The sequence below is a fragment of the Octopus bimaculoides genome, chromosome 2 (genome assembly GCF_046866305.1).
Source record: "Octopus bimaculoides isolate indiv1 chromosome 2, ASM4686630v1, whole genome shotgun sequence".
Lineage (NCBI taxonomy): Eukaryota > Metazoa > Mollusca > Cephalopoda > Octopoda > Octopodidae > Octopus > Octopus bimaculoides.
Genome location: NC_142929.1, coordinates 107,019,137 through 107,036,711, shown reverse-complemented (window position 1 = coordinate 107,036,711; position 17,575 = coordinate 107,019,137). Strand labels below are relative to the sequence as shown.

General features: G+C 35.9%; 1 protein-coding gene across 3 annotated transcripts; it reads left to right on the top strand.

Moving 5' to 3' along the window:
- The first annotated feature begins 13,658 nt into the window (after nucleotides 1-13,658).
- Nucleotides 13,659-16,410, top strand: LOC106870380 (uncharacterized). 3 transcript variants are annotated; one of them, XM_089347428.1, is made up of 2 exons: nucleotides 13,659-13,797; nucleotides 14,833-16,410. In XM_089347428.1, exons 1-2 carry the CDS (start codon nucleotides 13,760-13,762, stop codon nucleotides 15,926-15,928), a joined length of 1,134 nt encoding a protein of 377 aa, XP_089203554.1. In that variant the 5' UTR covers nucleotides 13,659-13,759; the 3' UTR covers nucleotides 15,929-16,410. The 3 variants fall into 3 exon arrangements, with proteins under 3 accessions (XP_089203554.1, XP_014771905.1, XP_014771906.1); XM_014916419.3 differs by lacking the exon at nucleotides 13,659-13,797 and adding an exon at nucleotides 13,825-14,004; XM_014916420.3 differs by lacking the exon at nucleotides 13,659-13,797 and adding an exon at nucleotides 13,825-14,010.
- The last annotated feature ends 1,165 nt before the right edge of the window (nucleotides 16,411-17,575 follow it).

The following is a 17,575-nucleotide window of genomic DNA, read 5'->3' as shown; positions in this document are numbered from 1 at the left end:
AATCCAAGGACGCTAGAACGAAAGATGTAAAAATGTAGTGGCGAAGAAAAAAGTTAAAATATTTTTTAAAGTGTGAGAAGTGAAAATATCCACCAAGTCCAAACTTCGAATCAAAAGAACAGGGTCTGTATGTTAGACTACAGAGCCCACAAGATTGATTTCAGCTTGACAGAAGGCTTAAGGCATTGATACTCTGGATATTTGCCAGGACTGGGGCACGAATCTAGAAACCCAATGTAAATTAATGTGCGTTGTAGCTGCGTTCATAGGGGCTCCAGAACAGTGCTTTGCTCGGGGTCCTATAATGCTGGTGAGACGAACTTGATCGACAGTAAAAGTGTCTCTATCGCCTATAGAAGTGACTTGTATCTCTGTACAGTTTGTCTGTTGCCTGGTTTAAACACCACCACTTGACCTTTGGGCGCTTTTAGCGAATCACTGCTATTGCTGACATTACCGATCAAGTCTCCGGTCTAAGGATAACTTCTTTCCTTCTTCTCTTCCTCTCACCAATCTCGATGAGTTCAAATGCTGTGTGGAGTGAGAATATGTGATGGGGGGGTATGTGTGTGTGTATGCGTGAGAGAGAGAGAGAGAATTTTGTGTTTGCAGAAAGAGACTAATTCAGAGCTTCGATTCAGAATTTGATTCCTGAATATGAGAATGTGATAAGTTTCATTGATACAAAGTTGGCAGAGTTTGTTATTACGTTGGTATGGTGGTGCATGACACCATATTCTTTTACTAATGATAAACGTAGTACATTTATTTTAATGTCCATATATATTTAGATAGTGAGGTATCATTTTTCCTGTTTGGATTACCGAAAAGTATGCCTGAGTTGGTTGTATCGTGTCTTGAACTGGTTTGTTGAAGATCCTATATATGTGAATGTAATAGTTGGTGTAGCGTTTGTGGTTACAGTTGCGCTATAAACAATATTGCTTGTGAGACAGTTTCCTTTTGGAGGGCAGGACGAAGGGGTTCTGAAGTTGCAGTTGTTGCTGTTATGAGTGTTGTTTTGGTTTTCACTTTTAGGCTCATTTTGCTGGTTGGAATTGGCTGCAGTTTTTTTTTAAATCGTTAGTTCAGGAATATGAGAATTTTGTGTTGTTTTTATTTCTTAGTTTGTGATGTTTGTAGTTGGGGTGAAAGTGTTTGGAGAGTATTCTGAAAAATAATTTAGATATTAATGTAGGGGCTTGTATGTTGATGGGAGATTGAACCAGAAAATGTTCCTTCTATTCTTCTGTTTTTTATTTATTGTAGATATGGTATTGTTTATATACTGCACTTTTTTCTTGTAACCGCTATAATTGAGTTTTGCTGTATGGAGTTGTTATTTCGTTGAGTATTTATCATTGGAAGGTAAAGAAAGTCATAGCGATAAATTCCTTAATAGGTTTTAATCATGCTTTGGGATGGTTGGATTGTTAATGAATATTGGAGATTTTCGTTATCTTTCTTGTAGCGTTCTAATTCGAATGTAACGTGAAAGTTGACTGAATGTGCTTCAACTGCAATAGAGAAACTTATGTTTTTAAGGAAGTGATATAGTTCTTTCCTAAACTTATCGGTTTTTGTAGGTTGTAGTTTCTTAATAAGAGTAAACCGTTGTCCCTGTAGAGACCACCTGAGACGAATGGAAATTTGTTCTGTAAGTTTGCTAATGTATAAAGGCCGACAATGTTGCTTACCGCTGCTGAATCCTTTGATCCATGCTTGCGTCAAACGGTTCTTTAGTTTTTTTTTCTTAGTCTGGAAAGTATTGTTGTGCAAGGGGGCAGATTTCTTTGCTTATAATATTATTTCTATTTCAGCGTCATTTATTTGTGATTATAGTCTTTGCAATGTTTAAAGCAGCCATAAGAATAGGTCTTGCGATTGACGCATATATATTTATATGTGTGTGTGTGTGTGTGTGTGTGTGTGTGTGTGTGTGTGTGTGTGTGTGTGTGTGTGTGTGTGTGTGTGTGTGTGTGTGTGTGTATACTGAGGGTGATAAATTGAATATTAATTTAATTAACATCAATTTAAAACCAGTGGCCTAGCATATAAAAAATCTGAAAATTCAGAAAAATTGTACTACATGCGTATAAGGGATTACCACTAAGTGGACATCCGATATGCTAGAAAGAGGTCATCAACGACCCAACCACAAAGAAAAATAATGTTCTCCAGAAAAAATTCAGCAAACACCAGAACATAAGCGGCCAAGACAAATGAAAAATATACAAAATAAAGAATTAATTGTTGGTTTCTCCATCAGCTTTTTACTTACGTAAAAACGTCCGTGGTTCATCAGTACAATCGTTCTAAATTCAATATAATTTGCAGAACTAAACACGAATTGTCTTCATAAAATTTGACGTGCGTACAGTTCTACCGATGATGAACCACGGACGTTTTTACGTAAGTAAAAATATTGATGGGGGAAACCTACGATTAATTCTTTATTTTGTATATTTTTCATTTGTCTTGCCCGCTTATGTTCTGGTGTTTGCTAAATTTTTTCTGGAGAACATTATTTTTCTTTGTGGTTGGGTCGTTGATGACCTCTTTCTAGCATATCGGATGTCCGCTTAGTGGTCATGCCTTCTTATACGCATATATATATATATATATATATATATATATATATATATATATATATATATATATATATATATATATATATATGTATATGTATATATATATTCTTATTCTTTCTTTTATTCTTTTATTTGTTTCAGTCATTTGATTGCGGCCATGCTGGAGCACCGCCTGCCGAACCGATAGGTTGTGGGGACGTAAACACACCAACATTGGCTTCACGCGATGATGGGGGTACAAACACAGACACACAAACATATCCAAGCACACACACACATACATGTGTATCATATATACATAGACAGACAGACAGACGGACAGATAGATAGATAGATAGATAGATAGATAGATAGATAGATAGATAGATAGATAGATAGACAGATAGCCAAGAGGCAAATCAGTGCTCATGGCTCATTGTAGATCCCCCAAGACTGGTGGGACAGAGAATGAAGGTACCCGCAAACTGGCGACTTGTCTCGAATGCTCGTAACAGAGCAAACTCTGCTAAATGAACCCACGATAGCAGATGATTGTGTGAAAGTGGATGACGAATTTAGCCTACGATCCAAGTAGTCAATGAAGGGGTTTGAACTCATAAAAGAAAAAAGCTGGATTAAGTAATTATTTTGATGGACCACGAAACGATGGGAGTTGAACTCGGGAAGTCAGAACAGATACCGTGAAGCATTCTATACGGCTCTCTAACGTCTCCGCCAATTCTCTGCCTACTACTCTAGATTTCGTTCAGGTGACTGCAGTAATCTGCAATAAGAGGGAACGAAATGATACAGAGTAAGGATACTTGGTGTTTATAGCCTTTCAACAATATGGCCAGATATTACGACCTTCATATTTCAGAGAAATCTTTGAAGAGACGTGATTGGTAACATCTGGCCATGTTATTGTTGTTGCTGGCACTCCGTCGCTTGCGACGTCGAGGGTTCCAGTTGACCCGATCAACGGAACAGCCTGCTCGTGAAATTAACGTGCAAGTGACTGAGCACTCCACAGACACGTGTACCCTTAACGTAGTTCTCGGGAATATTCAGCGTGACACAGTGTGACAAGGCTGACCCTTTGAATTACAGGCACAACAGAAACAGGAAGTAAGAGTGAGAGAAAGTTGTGGTGGAAGAGTACAGCAGGGTTCGCCACCATCCCCTGCCGGAGCCTCGTAGAGCTTTTGTGTTTTCGCTCAATAAGCACTCACAACGCCCGGTCTGGGAATCGAAACCGCGATCCTATGACCGCAAGTCCGCTGCCCTAACCACTGGGCCATTGCGCCTCCACTGGCCATGTTGTAAGAAGACACTAACCACCAAATATACATAAGTGTGTGTGTGTGTGTGTGTGTGTGTGTGTGTGTGTGTGTGTGTGTGTACGCGCGCTACAAAAATAATTGGTGTTTTTAACCATTGACTTTAAAGGAGTGTATCTCAGCTCAGAAATTACATTGTCTAATGTCTTCTTTTTTTTATGATGGTATTAGGCGGCGAGTTAGCAGAAACGTTAGCACGCCGGGCGAAATGCTTAGCGGTATTTCGTCTAACTTTACATTCTGAGTTCAAATTCCGCCGAGGTCGACTTTGCCTTTGACCCTTTCGGGGTCGATAAATTGCAATAAATCGCGTACTGGGGTCGATCTAATCGACTGGCCCCCTACCCCCAAAACTTCGAGCTTTGTGCCTAGAGTAGAAAAGAAAAGCAAAATATACCTACTATTTCTAGCTCATCATGTAACCATGTAGAAGCCAGTTGAATATTTTATTTGAAATTTCTACCAGTATTTTTTAAAGGTTCAGATGTTAGATGTTGTTTGATAGCTCTACCCTGACAAACTTGCATTCAAAAACTTTAAAACCATGATGCAGTAGCACCTATTCATTTATTATGTACGTTACGTACTCAAGCATAGCATATTCAACGATTTGTTCTACTTCTTGATAGCACTGTAAGCGGGTCGAACAGTTGGCTTTAGACTGAACAGTCCTGCTTTTAACATTCTGTTTTCCAGCCATTCTGAGTTGTATCCTGTCGCTGGGTTTTTTGGGTTTTTTTTTTTTTTTTTTTTTTTAGACCAAAAAGAATTATGTATGAACTACAAAAATTGTTTAAACTATAGGGTATCAAAGATCACCGTAACTACTATGCTCTTCGTCATGAAGCTCCCTTCACCTCTTTACGCTCTGGTTTTAATTGCAGCCGGTGTTTTAATTCATAAATTATGCAAATGACCAGACAAAAAGAAACGATTTATGGGCATAGTTATTATCCATAAATATTCGTGATCATAAGACCACATATATCGATTTTCTTTCACCCCTTGTAGCAAGAATTCAATCATCCCTTATTAATCATTCTGTTTATCGGTACAGACACTGTAAAGGGTTTGTGATTAATTCCAAGCCTTCTTTTGGCAACCAAGTAAAACAAAAATTTATTTTTAAAAAAAGCCTTGGAAACATATTTCCAGTTGCATAACGTTGCAAATAAACAAGAGAAAAAGAAAACACGAGCATTAAATACTCAAAGAAACGTATAAACCAAAACCTTAGAACACGATTAGCTAACGCTGAAATTTCTATGCTTCATCTTAACCGACTTGAAATAGCAGACTGATATCCCTCAAACCACACTCTGTTGTCTTAAAATGGAATGGCACATTATATGAAGTAATCCTAGATATCCTTAACAGTACAGAATGGACAAGATCGGAAAGTCTTTGGTCATAGATTTGCGTTAGGTAACACAACCTTCGAACGGAGAAATTACTTGTGAAAGGAAATTTCTGTTTCACGCCGCCGGTGAATATTCAAATGACTTAAGAGATAACCTCAATGATGCGTTTTTTATAAGTACATGCGTTTGTTTGTTCGTTTGTGAGCGCATATATGTGTGTGTGTGCGCGTATCAGTGTTATGTGCTGCATTCTGCTCCTAATGGTATGTGTGTGTGTGTTAGTATGTGCGTGCGTGTGTGCGCGCGCACTTTTAAGCATTTTCAGTTATAAATTAAGTTTGTCTAAAATGATTGAAGATTCCACTTTGACTGCAGCGTTAAATTCTAAAATGAATTGAAAATTAATTTTATTAAACATAAGGAAACAAACAGTTGATAAATATATATAAGTTTTGCTTCCGGGTACTATTGGCTTTTCGCAGACCTAATTTTTATTTCCTCTGTGTGTGTGTGTGTGTGTGTGTGTGTGTGTGTGTGTGTGTGTGTGTGTGTGTGTGTGTGTGTGTGTGTGTGTGTGTGTTTGTGTGTGTGTGCGCGTGTGTGTGTGTGTGTGTTTCATTATTCGAAATATTGGTGCTGGTTTTGTTGTTTCTTGTCTTTCATTATCTAAGGAGTACATTTTCCATTTGTAATATTGGTGTTGAATTTTATGACTCATGTTCAGATCTTTGATTTATCTTTCAGCATTTCTAAATCAAAGTAATTTATAAAATAGAATCCCTAAATTTTACATACATCTCCATTTTCAAAAAGTATATTGATGTCATCTTTATCTCAAACTGTTAAAAAATCATGTCTTGGTTTCAAGCCATTCAGACGAATTTATTTGGCGAAATGGTTATTTAAGAAGCACGATGCATATTACATCATTTTACACTATTCTGCATGTATGATTCCATTTCATGTTTTTTGTACGTATCAAAATCTTTCGAAATTGTCAGTTAATAATGAAACTTTTTATATTTCCCATAATTTTTTCTACTATAGGCACAAGACCTGGAATTTAGTGGGATGTGGCAAGTCGATTACATTGATCTCAGTACTTGACTGGTACTTATTTTATCGACCCCCGGAATGATAAAAGGCAAAGTCAACCTCAGCAAAATTTGACCTCAAAGCATAAAGACGGACGAAATAACGCTAAGCATATTGTCCAGCGTGCTAACGATTCTACCAGCTCGCCGATTTATATATTTCTACAGAAAGAAAAACTAGAGCCGCGAAAAGTATACAATACTTTTGGATCTAAGGTTTTATTGGTCGCGAGCAATAGCAGAGAATGTGTATTCAATGAAGAAAATATTAGTAGAGTGCCATTTCACTTAAAATTTGAATTGCTGTTTTTTTTATTCAATTTTTTTGAAGATGAAATGTAATAATAAATGCAAACATATATTTACACATCAATATTAATATATATGGTCATCATTTGAATTGCAAACATCGTGAGTATATATATGAGTGCTTACACTTGTTTTACGTCGTCTCTTTACTTTTACTTTATTTTCACACACTCCCTTTCTCTCTTTAATCTCTCACACATTCTTACCCTTTTTTTTTATCTTTGCTCTGAGATAAAGGAAGGTGAATAGGTAAGGAAAGAAAAGAGTGTGAAAGACGTCCTCATTATTTGCTCGACATAAAGAAAAGTAAAGTAACTAGTATTCTTTTCTGCTACAGGCACAAGGTCCGAAATTTTGGGGTAGGGGGCCAGTCGATTCGATTACACCTACCAGTATACAACTGGTGCTTAATTTATCGACCCCGAAAGGATGAAAGGTAAAGTCGACCACGGCGGAATTTGAAATCAGAACATAAAGACAGATGAAATACCGCTAAGCATTTCGCCCGACGTACTAACGTTTCTTATTTCTTTATTGCCCACAAGGGGCTGAACATAGAGGGGGACAAACAATGCGATTAAGTCGATTACATCGACCCCAGTGCGTAACCGGTATTTAATTTATCGACCCCAAAAGGATGAAAGGCAAAGTTGACCTCGGCGGAATTTGAACTCAGAACGTAACGGCAGACGAAATACCGCAAAGCATTTGGCCCAGCGTGCTAACGTTTCTGCCAGCTCGCCGCCTTAGTAAAGTAACTACTATGTAAGATCAAATAACTCAAATACAGATATGGCTCTCTCAGTCTTCATTGGTTACCCAACGATTCATTAGGAAGTTATATAATCACTCTATATATAATAATTTCACTCTATATATAATAATAACTATATTTAAGATCTCTATGTATCAATATATGTGTTTGTGTGTGTTATGGAGCTATCCATTGACAATTGTATATAGGTCCATAATCTATAAATATAAGTGTACGTTGTGTTGGAGTAACTATCGACACGTATATAAGTTTGTACTGAGTCTGAAGTATAGTCTATTAATAGATACGGCTCAAGTCGTAGGCGAAACAATATATTTTGTCAAACAAACGATTATAGACGAAACATTTTTATTAGCTCTCAGACTTATCTTTCAGTACTTTGTTCTAAGTGACCACACACACATATACATTTATTTTTACACTTACTTTAGTAATATTTCTTTTATACTATATCAATGTGATGCGGGAAAATACAGTTCAATAAAATGCTACCCTAGATAAGCAAGCAGATAATTTCTAATCCTTTTTTTTTTACCCAAATACATCACCTAATTTAGGAGCTGTCTTTTCTAGAACTTTCTTTTGTGTTCCCAGGTACATTACCTAATTTAGGAGTTATCTTTTATCTGTTTCAGTCACTGGACAACGGCCATGCTGGGGCACTCCCTTGAAGGGTTTTAGTTGAACAAATCAACCCAAGTAATTTTTTAAGCCTTCTTATTCTATCAGTCTCTTTTATCGAACCGCTAAGTTACAGGGACGCAAAGAAACCAACAGCGGTGATGGTGACAGACACAAACATAAAGATACGCACATAGGTATGTACAAACAAGACAGGCTTCTTTCAGTTTCCGTCTACCAAATACACTCATAAGGCTTTGGGCGGTCCGTGACTGTTGTAGCATGCACTTCCCCCAAGGTGCCGCACGGTGAAACTGAACCCAAAGCCACATGGTTGGAGAACAAGCTTCTTAACCACACAGCCACGCCTGATGCAAAATTTTTTTAAATGCTTCATAGTGTGAAGCGCTTTTAAACTATACAGAAATATAAGTGTTGACTATGAAGTAGACTTCGAAAAAGACGTATACAATATTCCATCAATAGTGAAGTGTGCAGTATGTGGAGAATCTAAGCTAAAAAAAGATATGCTTAGAATATTCAGACATATTCTACACAAAAGTATGTGCGGTGCTGTTTTTAGATAGCAATTGTTGTCTATATACTTAAATGATATTTGAAGTCTACTGCAGAAATAAGGAATTATAAAATATAAGAAATCAAAGATCTGAATCTGAATGAATTATGTGTAATTATCACTGACAGTACAAGGGTTTCTTAATCACGTTCTTATTATAAGCAGACAGAATCGTTAGAGCATTAGACAAAATGCTTTGCAATGTTTCTTCTGCCCAAGGAGACGAGCTGGCAGAATCGTTAAGAAGTCGGGTAAAATGCTTTCTGGTATTTCGTCCGTCTTTACATTTTGCGTTCAAATCCCACCAAGGTCGACTTTGCCTTTCATCCTTTCGAGGGCGATAAAAAAAAGTGCCAGTTGAACACTGAGGTCGATGTAATCGACTTAGCGCCTCCACCAAACTTGTTGACCTTGTACCAAATTTTGAAACCAGTATTTCTTCTGCTTCTTTACATCTTTCATTTCATATCCCACTTTGCCTTTCATCTCTCCGGAGTCGATAAAATCAAATGCCAGTCAAGTACTGGGGTCGAGGCTATCGATTATCCTCCTCAAAATGGCCTTGCGCCTAAACCGGAAAACATTACAGACATCGAGTTGGCATAAACTTTAGAGTGTCGGGAAAAATGCTTTGCACCCTTTACATTCTGAATTAAAATCCCACTGAGATCAGCTTTGCCTTTCATTCCTCCTGGGTCGATACAATAAAGTACCGATCAAGCACTTGGTTCGATGGTATCGACTAATCCTCTCCCTTTTAAACTGCTGGCCTTGTGCCAAAATGAGACAATTATTATTATCATTATTATTATTATTATTGTTTCTTTTTATCACAGGTTTTGTTGGAACTTCTGGAGTCTTGCATGCGTAGCGGGTTTGCTACCTGCAGCCTACGGTACCATGCTATCCGTTCTTTTCAGCTACCTAATACTTTCATAAGGACCCAAACCTTTTGTAACAGTCCTTGTTCTTATTATTATTATTATTATTATTATTATTATTATTACTATTATTATTATTATTATTATTATTATTTTATATTTGATTTTTGTTTTGCATTTGTACAAGTTGGATCCAAGTCTCACCCAGAGACCTCAAGAGACAAGTTAGAAGTTCATGTAGGTGTTATGCCTAGGGTACCATATATTTGGATTTGTACAGTTTTGTTCAAGTGAATGTTTAAGAAACCATAAGAAAATTATGTGTTTGCTTTAAAATTTGAGATCACATAGACAGTATTTTACGTAGGATATGGGCAGTTCCCATGAGCACTATCTTTTGAACTTCAGCTATTTTGGGGTTTCCTAGTATCTGAGCTAGGTAGTAATCAGCCCGTTTTGCTGTCATTCCCAGGGCACCTATGACAATAGGTATTGTTTTCGTCTTCAGATTCCACATTTTGCTAATTTCTATTTCAAGATCTTTATATTTGCTCAGTTTTTGGTAGGTCTTGACAGATACGTTTATATCGATTGGGACAGTCATATCAATGAGGAGGCATGATTTTTGTCTGAAGTCTTTCAGTATGATGTCTGGCCTATTTGCGTCTATCTTTCTGTCAGTTTGAATGGTGAAGTTCCAGAGTGCAATGTGATCATTTTCAAGTACTGGGGGTGGTTTGTGTTCCCACCAGTTTTTATCATGGGACAAGTCCAGGTTTTTGCATATTACCCAGTGAATATATTGTGCAGCTTTATCATGCCTGTTGAGATACTCCGTAGGCGCAAGCATATTATTATTATTATTATTATTATTATTATTATTATTCAGTAGTTTTATTTTTATAACGTGCTTTCACTTCACTACCGAGCGCAGCTCTGTGCGCCTTGGGTATGTGCTGTGGTTTGCTGTGGTGCTCTTATGTTTACTGTATTGAAAGTGTTTTGCGTAGAATGTGTGCAGTACCCAGTAGTGCAATTTTCTGTATGTTATATATATTTGTAAGTCCTGCTATTTTTGTTATGTATTTGTCTGAATATTTTTTTATTATACCTAAGTCACCTACTATGATAGGAATTGTTTCTGTTTTTAGATTCCACATTCGAGTTATCTCTATTTCCAGGTCTTTGTATTTTGAAAGTTTTTCCATTTCTTTTAGAGAAACGTTGTCATCTGCTGGTATTGATACATCAATTAGAAAGCATTTTTTTTCTTCATGATCTTTGACAACTATATCTGGTCTATTTGCCTTAATTTCCCTATCTGTGTGTATTGGCATATCCCAGAGTATGGTTGCTTTCTCGTTTTCTGTGACCTTTTCTGGCGTGTGTTTATACCATCTTTTTTCTGTTGTTATTCCATAATGTTGGCATAGCTTCCAGTGTATATAGGTCCCAGCTCTGTCGTGTCTGTGGATATATTCCTTCTTAGCCAGGACTGGGCAGCCAGAGATAATATGATTTATTGTTTCTTGTCGATCTCCACATATTCTACAGTTACTTGTTATATTTCTTTTCATTATGTGTTTTTGGTAATTTCTGGTGGGGAGGCTTTGGTCTTGTGCAGCAATTAAAAATCCTTCAGTCTCTGCTTTGAGTCCTGAGCTTCTCAGCCATTGCTGGGATTTTTCTCTGTCTATTTCTTTCGCATTTAGTTTAGCCCAGTATTTACCATGTTATTATTATTATTATTATTATTATTATTATTATTATTATTATTATTATTATTAAGGCGATAAGCTGGCATAATCGTTAGCACGCAGGGCGAAATGCTTGGCGGTATTTCGTCTGCTGCTACGTTCTGAGTTCAAATTCCGCCGAGGTTGACTTTGCTTTTCATCCTTTCAGGGTCGATTAAATAAGTTCTAGTTACGCACTGGGGTTGATGTAATCGACTTTATACCCTGTCCCAAGCTGCCCTTGTGACAAAAATTTGAAATCAAATTACAGAAGATTGGTAAACGGTGTAAATAATTGAATATTGAAGATTTGCTTTCTGTGAGAGTACCAGTTTCGAGTCGGTCTACAAGACTAGAGACTAGAGAATGGTCGAATGATTAAGAAGTTTACTTCACAATCGTAAGAGCACCGATTCAATCCTGTTATGTGCCATCTCGGACAAGTGTGCTTTTACTAAGACCTCGGATCATTCCAAGCCTTATTGAGTGAAATTAGTAGACACAGATTGAGTTTACATCTGTGTTGCGCGATTCTGCGTTTGGATTATGTTTAGAGAACAAGTGACAGAGGAGTAAACAGGGAACGCTGTAATTCAATGACTATGCAGTTCAGTTGATCAAACAACTGGAATATACGACGTAGAAACCGAAACCCGATACATGTGTGTGTGTGTTTAAACGCACACACACATATACAGAAGGCCTCCCAGAGAAATTTGACAAGGTGGTGATAGCGAGGTCCTTTCAAAATTAAAACGGTGCTGAGCCTTTTTTAGGGAGAAGCTCAGCAGATAGTAATGAATCAATCCTTGCCTCTCCCTACCTTTTTATAGGCCATGCGCGCGTGTGTGTGTGTGCGTGTGTCTGTCTGTCTGTGTGCGGGGGGTGCATACAAACGCACACGTTTACATGCACACATTCATCAGATAGATAGATAGATAGATAGATAGATAGATATCGAAAATGAGCATATCTGGGAAAATAGGTAGAAAATAAATTAACAAATACAGGCTAGTGAGCATAAATTTAATTAGCTTCTATGACAAAGAAAAAATTGTTTTCTTTATGTAACAAATAAAAATCAGTTTTCCCAAATGTAATCACCTTATCTTAAATTATCAATATTTCTTGTATCGCTTACTGGATCTGATAAAATAATATTTTACTAGAAAATATTGGAAAGACTTCCGTCCTCCGTCCCCACATTTTCTCGCAAATTTTTTTTTTTTTTTTTTTTTTTTTCAAAGACCCATGTTTTCGGATACGGAGATTCCGGAAAATTGTAAAAGAAATCGGAGTTTTGAAATTCCCCGCCTCCAATTTCTTCATTTATATTTTCACTTTTTTTTTCCGTAACCCTAACCCTAAGTAGAAAAATTGGGGGAAATTTGTTTCAGAATCATAATCACCGTGTTTTTCCGCATATTTTGACAAAAAAAAAAATTATGAAAAAAAAAATTTTACAAAAATTTTCGGATACGGAGATTCCGGAAAATTGCAAAAAAAAATCGGAGTTTTTACATTTTTTGCACCCCTCCCCCTCCAATTTCTTCATCTTTTTTTTTTTCACTTTTTTTCCGTAACCCTAACCCTAAAACCTCAACCCTAACCCTAACCCTAAGTAGAAAAATTGGGGGAAATTTTTTTCAGAATCATCATCTCCGTATTTTTCTGCATATTTTGAAAGAAAAAAAATTCTGAAAAAAGTTTAAAATGAATAATTTAGGCGGGGTGGTAATTTCAAAATGCCAATTTTTTTGCAGATTTGTATCCTCCGTAGCCGAAAACGGGGGTTTGTGCAGAAAAAAAAAAAAAAAAGATTTTTAAAAAGGGGTGTTTGGCAGGGTACAAAAGGATATCTTGCCACAAAAGGAAGTTTTGCCAAAATATTATGTTTATTTGTCAATTGCTTAACCTTATGCAACTTTCGTGACACTCCAGTTGATCCGATCAACGGAACAGCCTGCTCGTGAAATTAACGTGCAAGTGGCTAAGCACTCCACAGACACGTGTACCCTCAACGTAGTTCTCCGTGATATTCAGCGTGACACAGTGTGACAAGGCTGACCCTTTGAATTGCAGGCAGTAAGAGTGAGAGAAAGTTGTGGTGAAAGAGTACAGCAGGGTTCGCCACCATCCCCTGCCGGAGCCCCGTGGAGCTTTAGGTGTTTTCGCTCAATAAACACTCACAACGCCAGGTTTGGGAATCGAAACCGCGATCCTATGACCACGAGTCCACTGCCCTAACCACTGGGCCATTGCGCCTCCACTTATGCAACTTTAATATCATATTATTCACCTCTATTATTCATTTCATTTATTAGTTACAAATTATTTGCATATTCCCATCAATTTAAAGAATTATTTGTTGTATAGAGAAAATAACATTCCTACTGTTTTATTTTATATATTTAAAAAATACTTCATGCTTCCTTTCTTAAAAAATCAAAGCCTTATCTCTTCTCATTGGAGGGAAGAGGAAAAGCGGGGGGAAAATGTTCTTTTTTTCAATTAATACGGTGGTAATATTAAGGTATATTAATAACTGGGTAATATTTTAGTCGACACCGTCAGTTTGTCGGGTTCTGTTTCACATGACTTACGTTTTCTTCGTATTTTTGCATCCTTATAAAACTATTTAAACATATATGTATATATATCCTAAAAGACCAGATCACTCATTCCACCTCAAAAAAAAAAGGAAGGCATAGAAAAAGCATATAACATTCCTTTGTAATTTGTGAGTGTGTGTATTTTTTGGTTGTGTCTGTCTACTGACTTATTGCTTTATATATTATATATATATATCTACTAACTGCCAATGCTGAAACAAGAAACAGCGTCGATCACAAATATATTTAAACAAAAACAGATTTAATATTTACAAAAATACAGACGAAAATGCTTCGTTTGAAAAGTGTTTCGATAAATTTCGTATAAACGGAGCACTGCCATAATCTATATTGTTGTTGTAGTGTTGCTTACTAACCGAAATTCGATTTTTTTGTTTGTCTTTTAGTTAGTTTTTGTTTTCGTTTTTATTTCGTAATGCAATCTATTATTGTTGTGTTGTTTGCTTCGCTTCAAACGTATCTTTACTATTAAAACTGTATATTTCCTTTGTTCCTGTGTTTGACTTTATTTTTTGAAAAGAAAGAGATTATTGTTTATTTCTACTAAATTTTCTTTCAAAGTTATAAATTTAATTCTGTCCAATCTTGCTGAGGGATTATGTTATTAATTCAGTAAAAAATAATTAATAAATAATAATTTGCATATAACTACCGGAAGAATATATTTTTTTCCTTCATATATTTCTGATAATATTTAAAATAGTGTTAAAAATTACTTTAGAAAACTATGTTATCCTATACTTCGAAAATGATAATATCCTAAATGAACCTTATTAACTGGTTTTATTTATTTATCTATTTTTTTAAATATTCATAATAATTACTCAGTAATTTTGAAAGAATTTTACATTCACCTTTATTATTATTATTATTATCATTATTATTATTATTATTTGCATGTAATGACTTGTGTAAATCACTGATTTACATTCTAGGAAAACCATTATCACAGGACAGCTCAGAAACATGGGTAATAACACATCTCAGTGGTACAGTTGTGTTCCAAAGCATGTATTAACATCGTGTACACTTCCAACGGAGCCTCCCTGGCAGGAACAACAGAGTTTAAATAATAATCACAAGCAACACATCCCATCAGATCAAGCAACAGATAACCTACTTCAAGCTATCGTAATGGATGATTGCAGTGAACTACAGCAGCTAATGGATACCAATATTGACTTGAATATACCACTAAATGACAACAATGAAACAGCATTAATACTGGCTGTTCGTTTGGGACATACTAATCAGGTGAAAACACTCATCAACCAGCCATCTTGTGATAAGAATAAACTGAATATAAAAAATTGTTCTACTTTTGATATTGCACTAATCTATGCCTACAATCAATGTACAGAAGTTGAAGATAATGTGAACTATTGGGAAATCATCAAAATTCTTATGTCAACTAGCTTTGATCCCATCTGCAAAGATGCCATGTTGTACGTGGTAAGAACTGCTTTGAAATATGGAAACACTGACTTCATTAACCAACTTTCTGAAATAGCAATCAAGTATTGCACATCGTGCAAATTTCATGAGCTTCTTCTCCTGCAGCTACACCGACACCAACCAGTTTTTGAAGGGCCAATGGATGATATTTTTACAACACTTTCCAAATTTACAATCAAACTATTATGTGAATGCAGTGGCTCAGAACTTGTACCAATTGTGAATTCCATGAAATATTACTTGGAATCTCATTGGCATGATAAACAAAACAAACTACATGTGTCTAAGAAATTAGCATTATATGCCACTGCATCTGGTTGGCATTGGTCAACTCAGTATATTGATTATATCTCTAGAGTGGACCCTTATCTCAGCAGTTGGTGTGTAATGACATCTAAAACTGTTCCTTCTCTACATCATCTTTGTCGCTGTGCCTACCGTAAAACACTCACATGTTCTGTAAGTATATCCTTTGAGAAGTTTCCACAAGCTATCCCTAGAGTCATTCAAGAATACATTTGTTTGAAAGATGTAGAGTTATTATGTAGAAAAAATCTTCAATCAATTACTTTCTAAATATTTTCCTCTGTGTTAATCTTTCATCCATCAATGCATGATTAAACTTCAATATTAAAGCAATAAATCATTACCCATAATCTCAGACTTTTATATAAAACATACTTACAAATGAGGCCTTACTACTAACATTTAGTAGTAAAACTGCACATGTGCATGTGTTTGTTAATATTACATGTATAAATTATCCAGGTATGCGTTTGTCCACTCACAGATGAGTGTATGTATACATGCATACATATATATATATGTATATATATATATATATGTATATATATATATATATATATATATATATATATATATATAAATTTTTATACTCCAGATGACTTTTGCTCATTAAGTGGTACTGTATCTTGCTATTTTGAAATTACTCTGGCTGCTATTCAAGAGGAAATATTTATCCAATTGAAGAAGTATAGCAACTGCTGTGAAGTTAAGTTTCTGTACTGTTAACCAAATAAACATAAATTCAAAACCTTGTTGTGTGTCCTTGGTTTACCTTTCCTTTTTTTCCATCTGTCTTGCTAACAAGTTCCACTCCTACTTCTTGAAGGAATGAATATTCAGCAATAGGAAGAGCATAGAACCAAAAATTCTTGCTCCTAAGAAAATGTGTAAATGTCTTTTAACAAAATAATGAAGAAATACACAATTCTCATTTAAATATTTTGATGTGACTGTACAGACACATATAGTTAATCAGGAATGAGCTAAATGGCTTGATTTAAATGTATAAATATAATAGTAATGATAATAATGATTATATATATACCCTAGAAACTATATGGTTTCCCTTTTAACAATTTACTATTCATGTTAACCTGCCAGAAAGGATGGAGTGGGTTGTATAGATATTTTCCTATAGTAAATCTTTTGTCATGTTCTTTAACAGCTGAGTGCCTGTCCTATTGCTAAACACTCAACCATGAAGTGGGAGTGGGACCTGTTGTTAGCTAAGCAGACAAAGGAACAATGCAATATCTGTAATATGCATGTAACTTCATGCCCATTGTACTTCTTTTCATATGTGTATGTATAATATATGTATCATCATCATCATATTATGTCCATTTTCCAAAATGGGTCAGAGGACTGCATTTCATTCTTAAGTTCCATTTTGGCCTGATGCCCTTCCTAACATCAACCATTTTACCAAGTGTACTTAGTGTATTTTTTTTTCATGGCACTGGTACTACTAAGGTTGCTATCTTCAAACAAGTCTGGAATCTCTCAACCCCACACCTGACAGTCAACAGGGTGCATTTTATTGTAGCACCAGCACGAGAGAGAAAAGATATTGAAGCATGATAAAGCAACAAGTGGGTAAATAGGGAGAGTGAAAGGTATCAACACCAAACAACCAGAGGAGGAGTGAAGATTTTACCATGAATAAATTTTAGTAATGTTTAACTAAGATACCCTAATTGAGAATGAATTCTTTAGTGAGGACACAAAAGACCAATAAGTAGTTGACTTAATGTATCAGCTGATTTTACACCACCACCTGGTTTTGAGGTACCTTCAGCAGAGCTGACTATATTGCAAACTTACCAGACAATTCTTCAGTTTGTGATTAACTTCCTCCCTCCTTCCTTTCATCCCAAAAGGTGCTAGTTTCCTTCATAGGTCATATGTGCTAGTTTT

Bases quoted from the DNA above. Each gene is read 5' to 3' on its own strand.
- LOC106870380 (XM_089347428.1), top strand. From the start codon at position 13,760: ATGTTCTTTTTTTCAATTAATACGGTGGTAATATTAAG. The intron at 13,798-14,832 runs GTATATTAATAA...TTTACATTCTAG, and splicing joins AATACGGTGGTAATATTAAG to GAAAACCATTATCACAGGAC.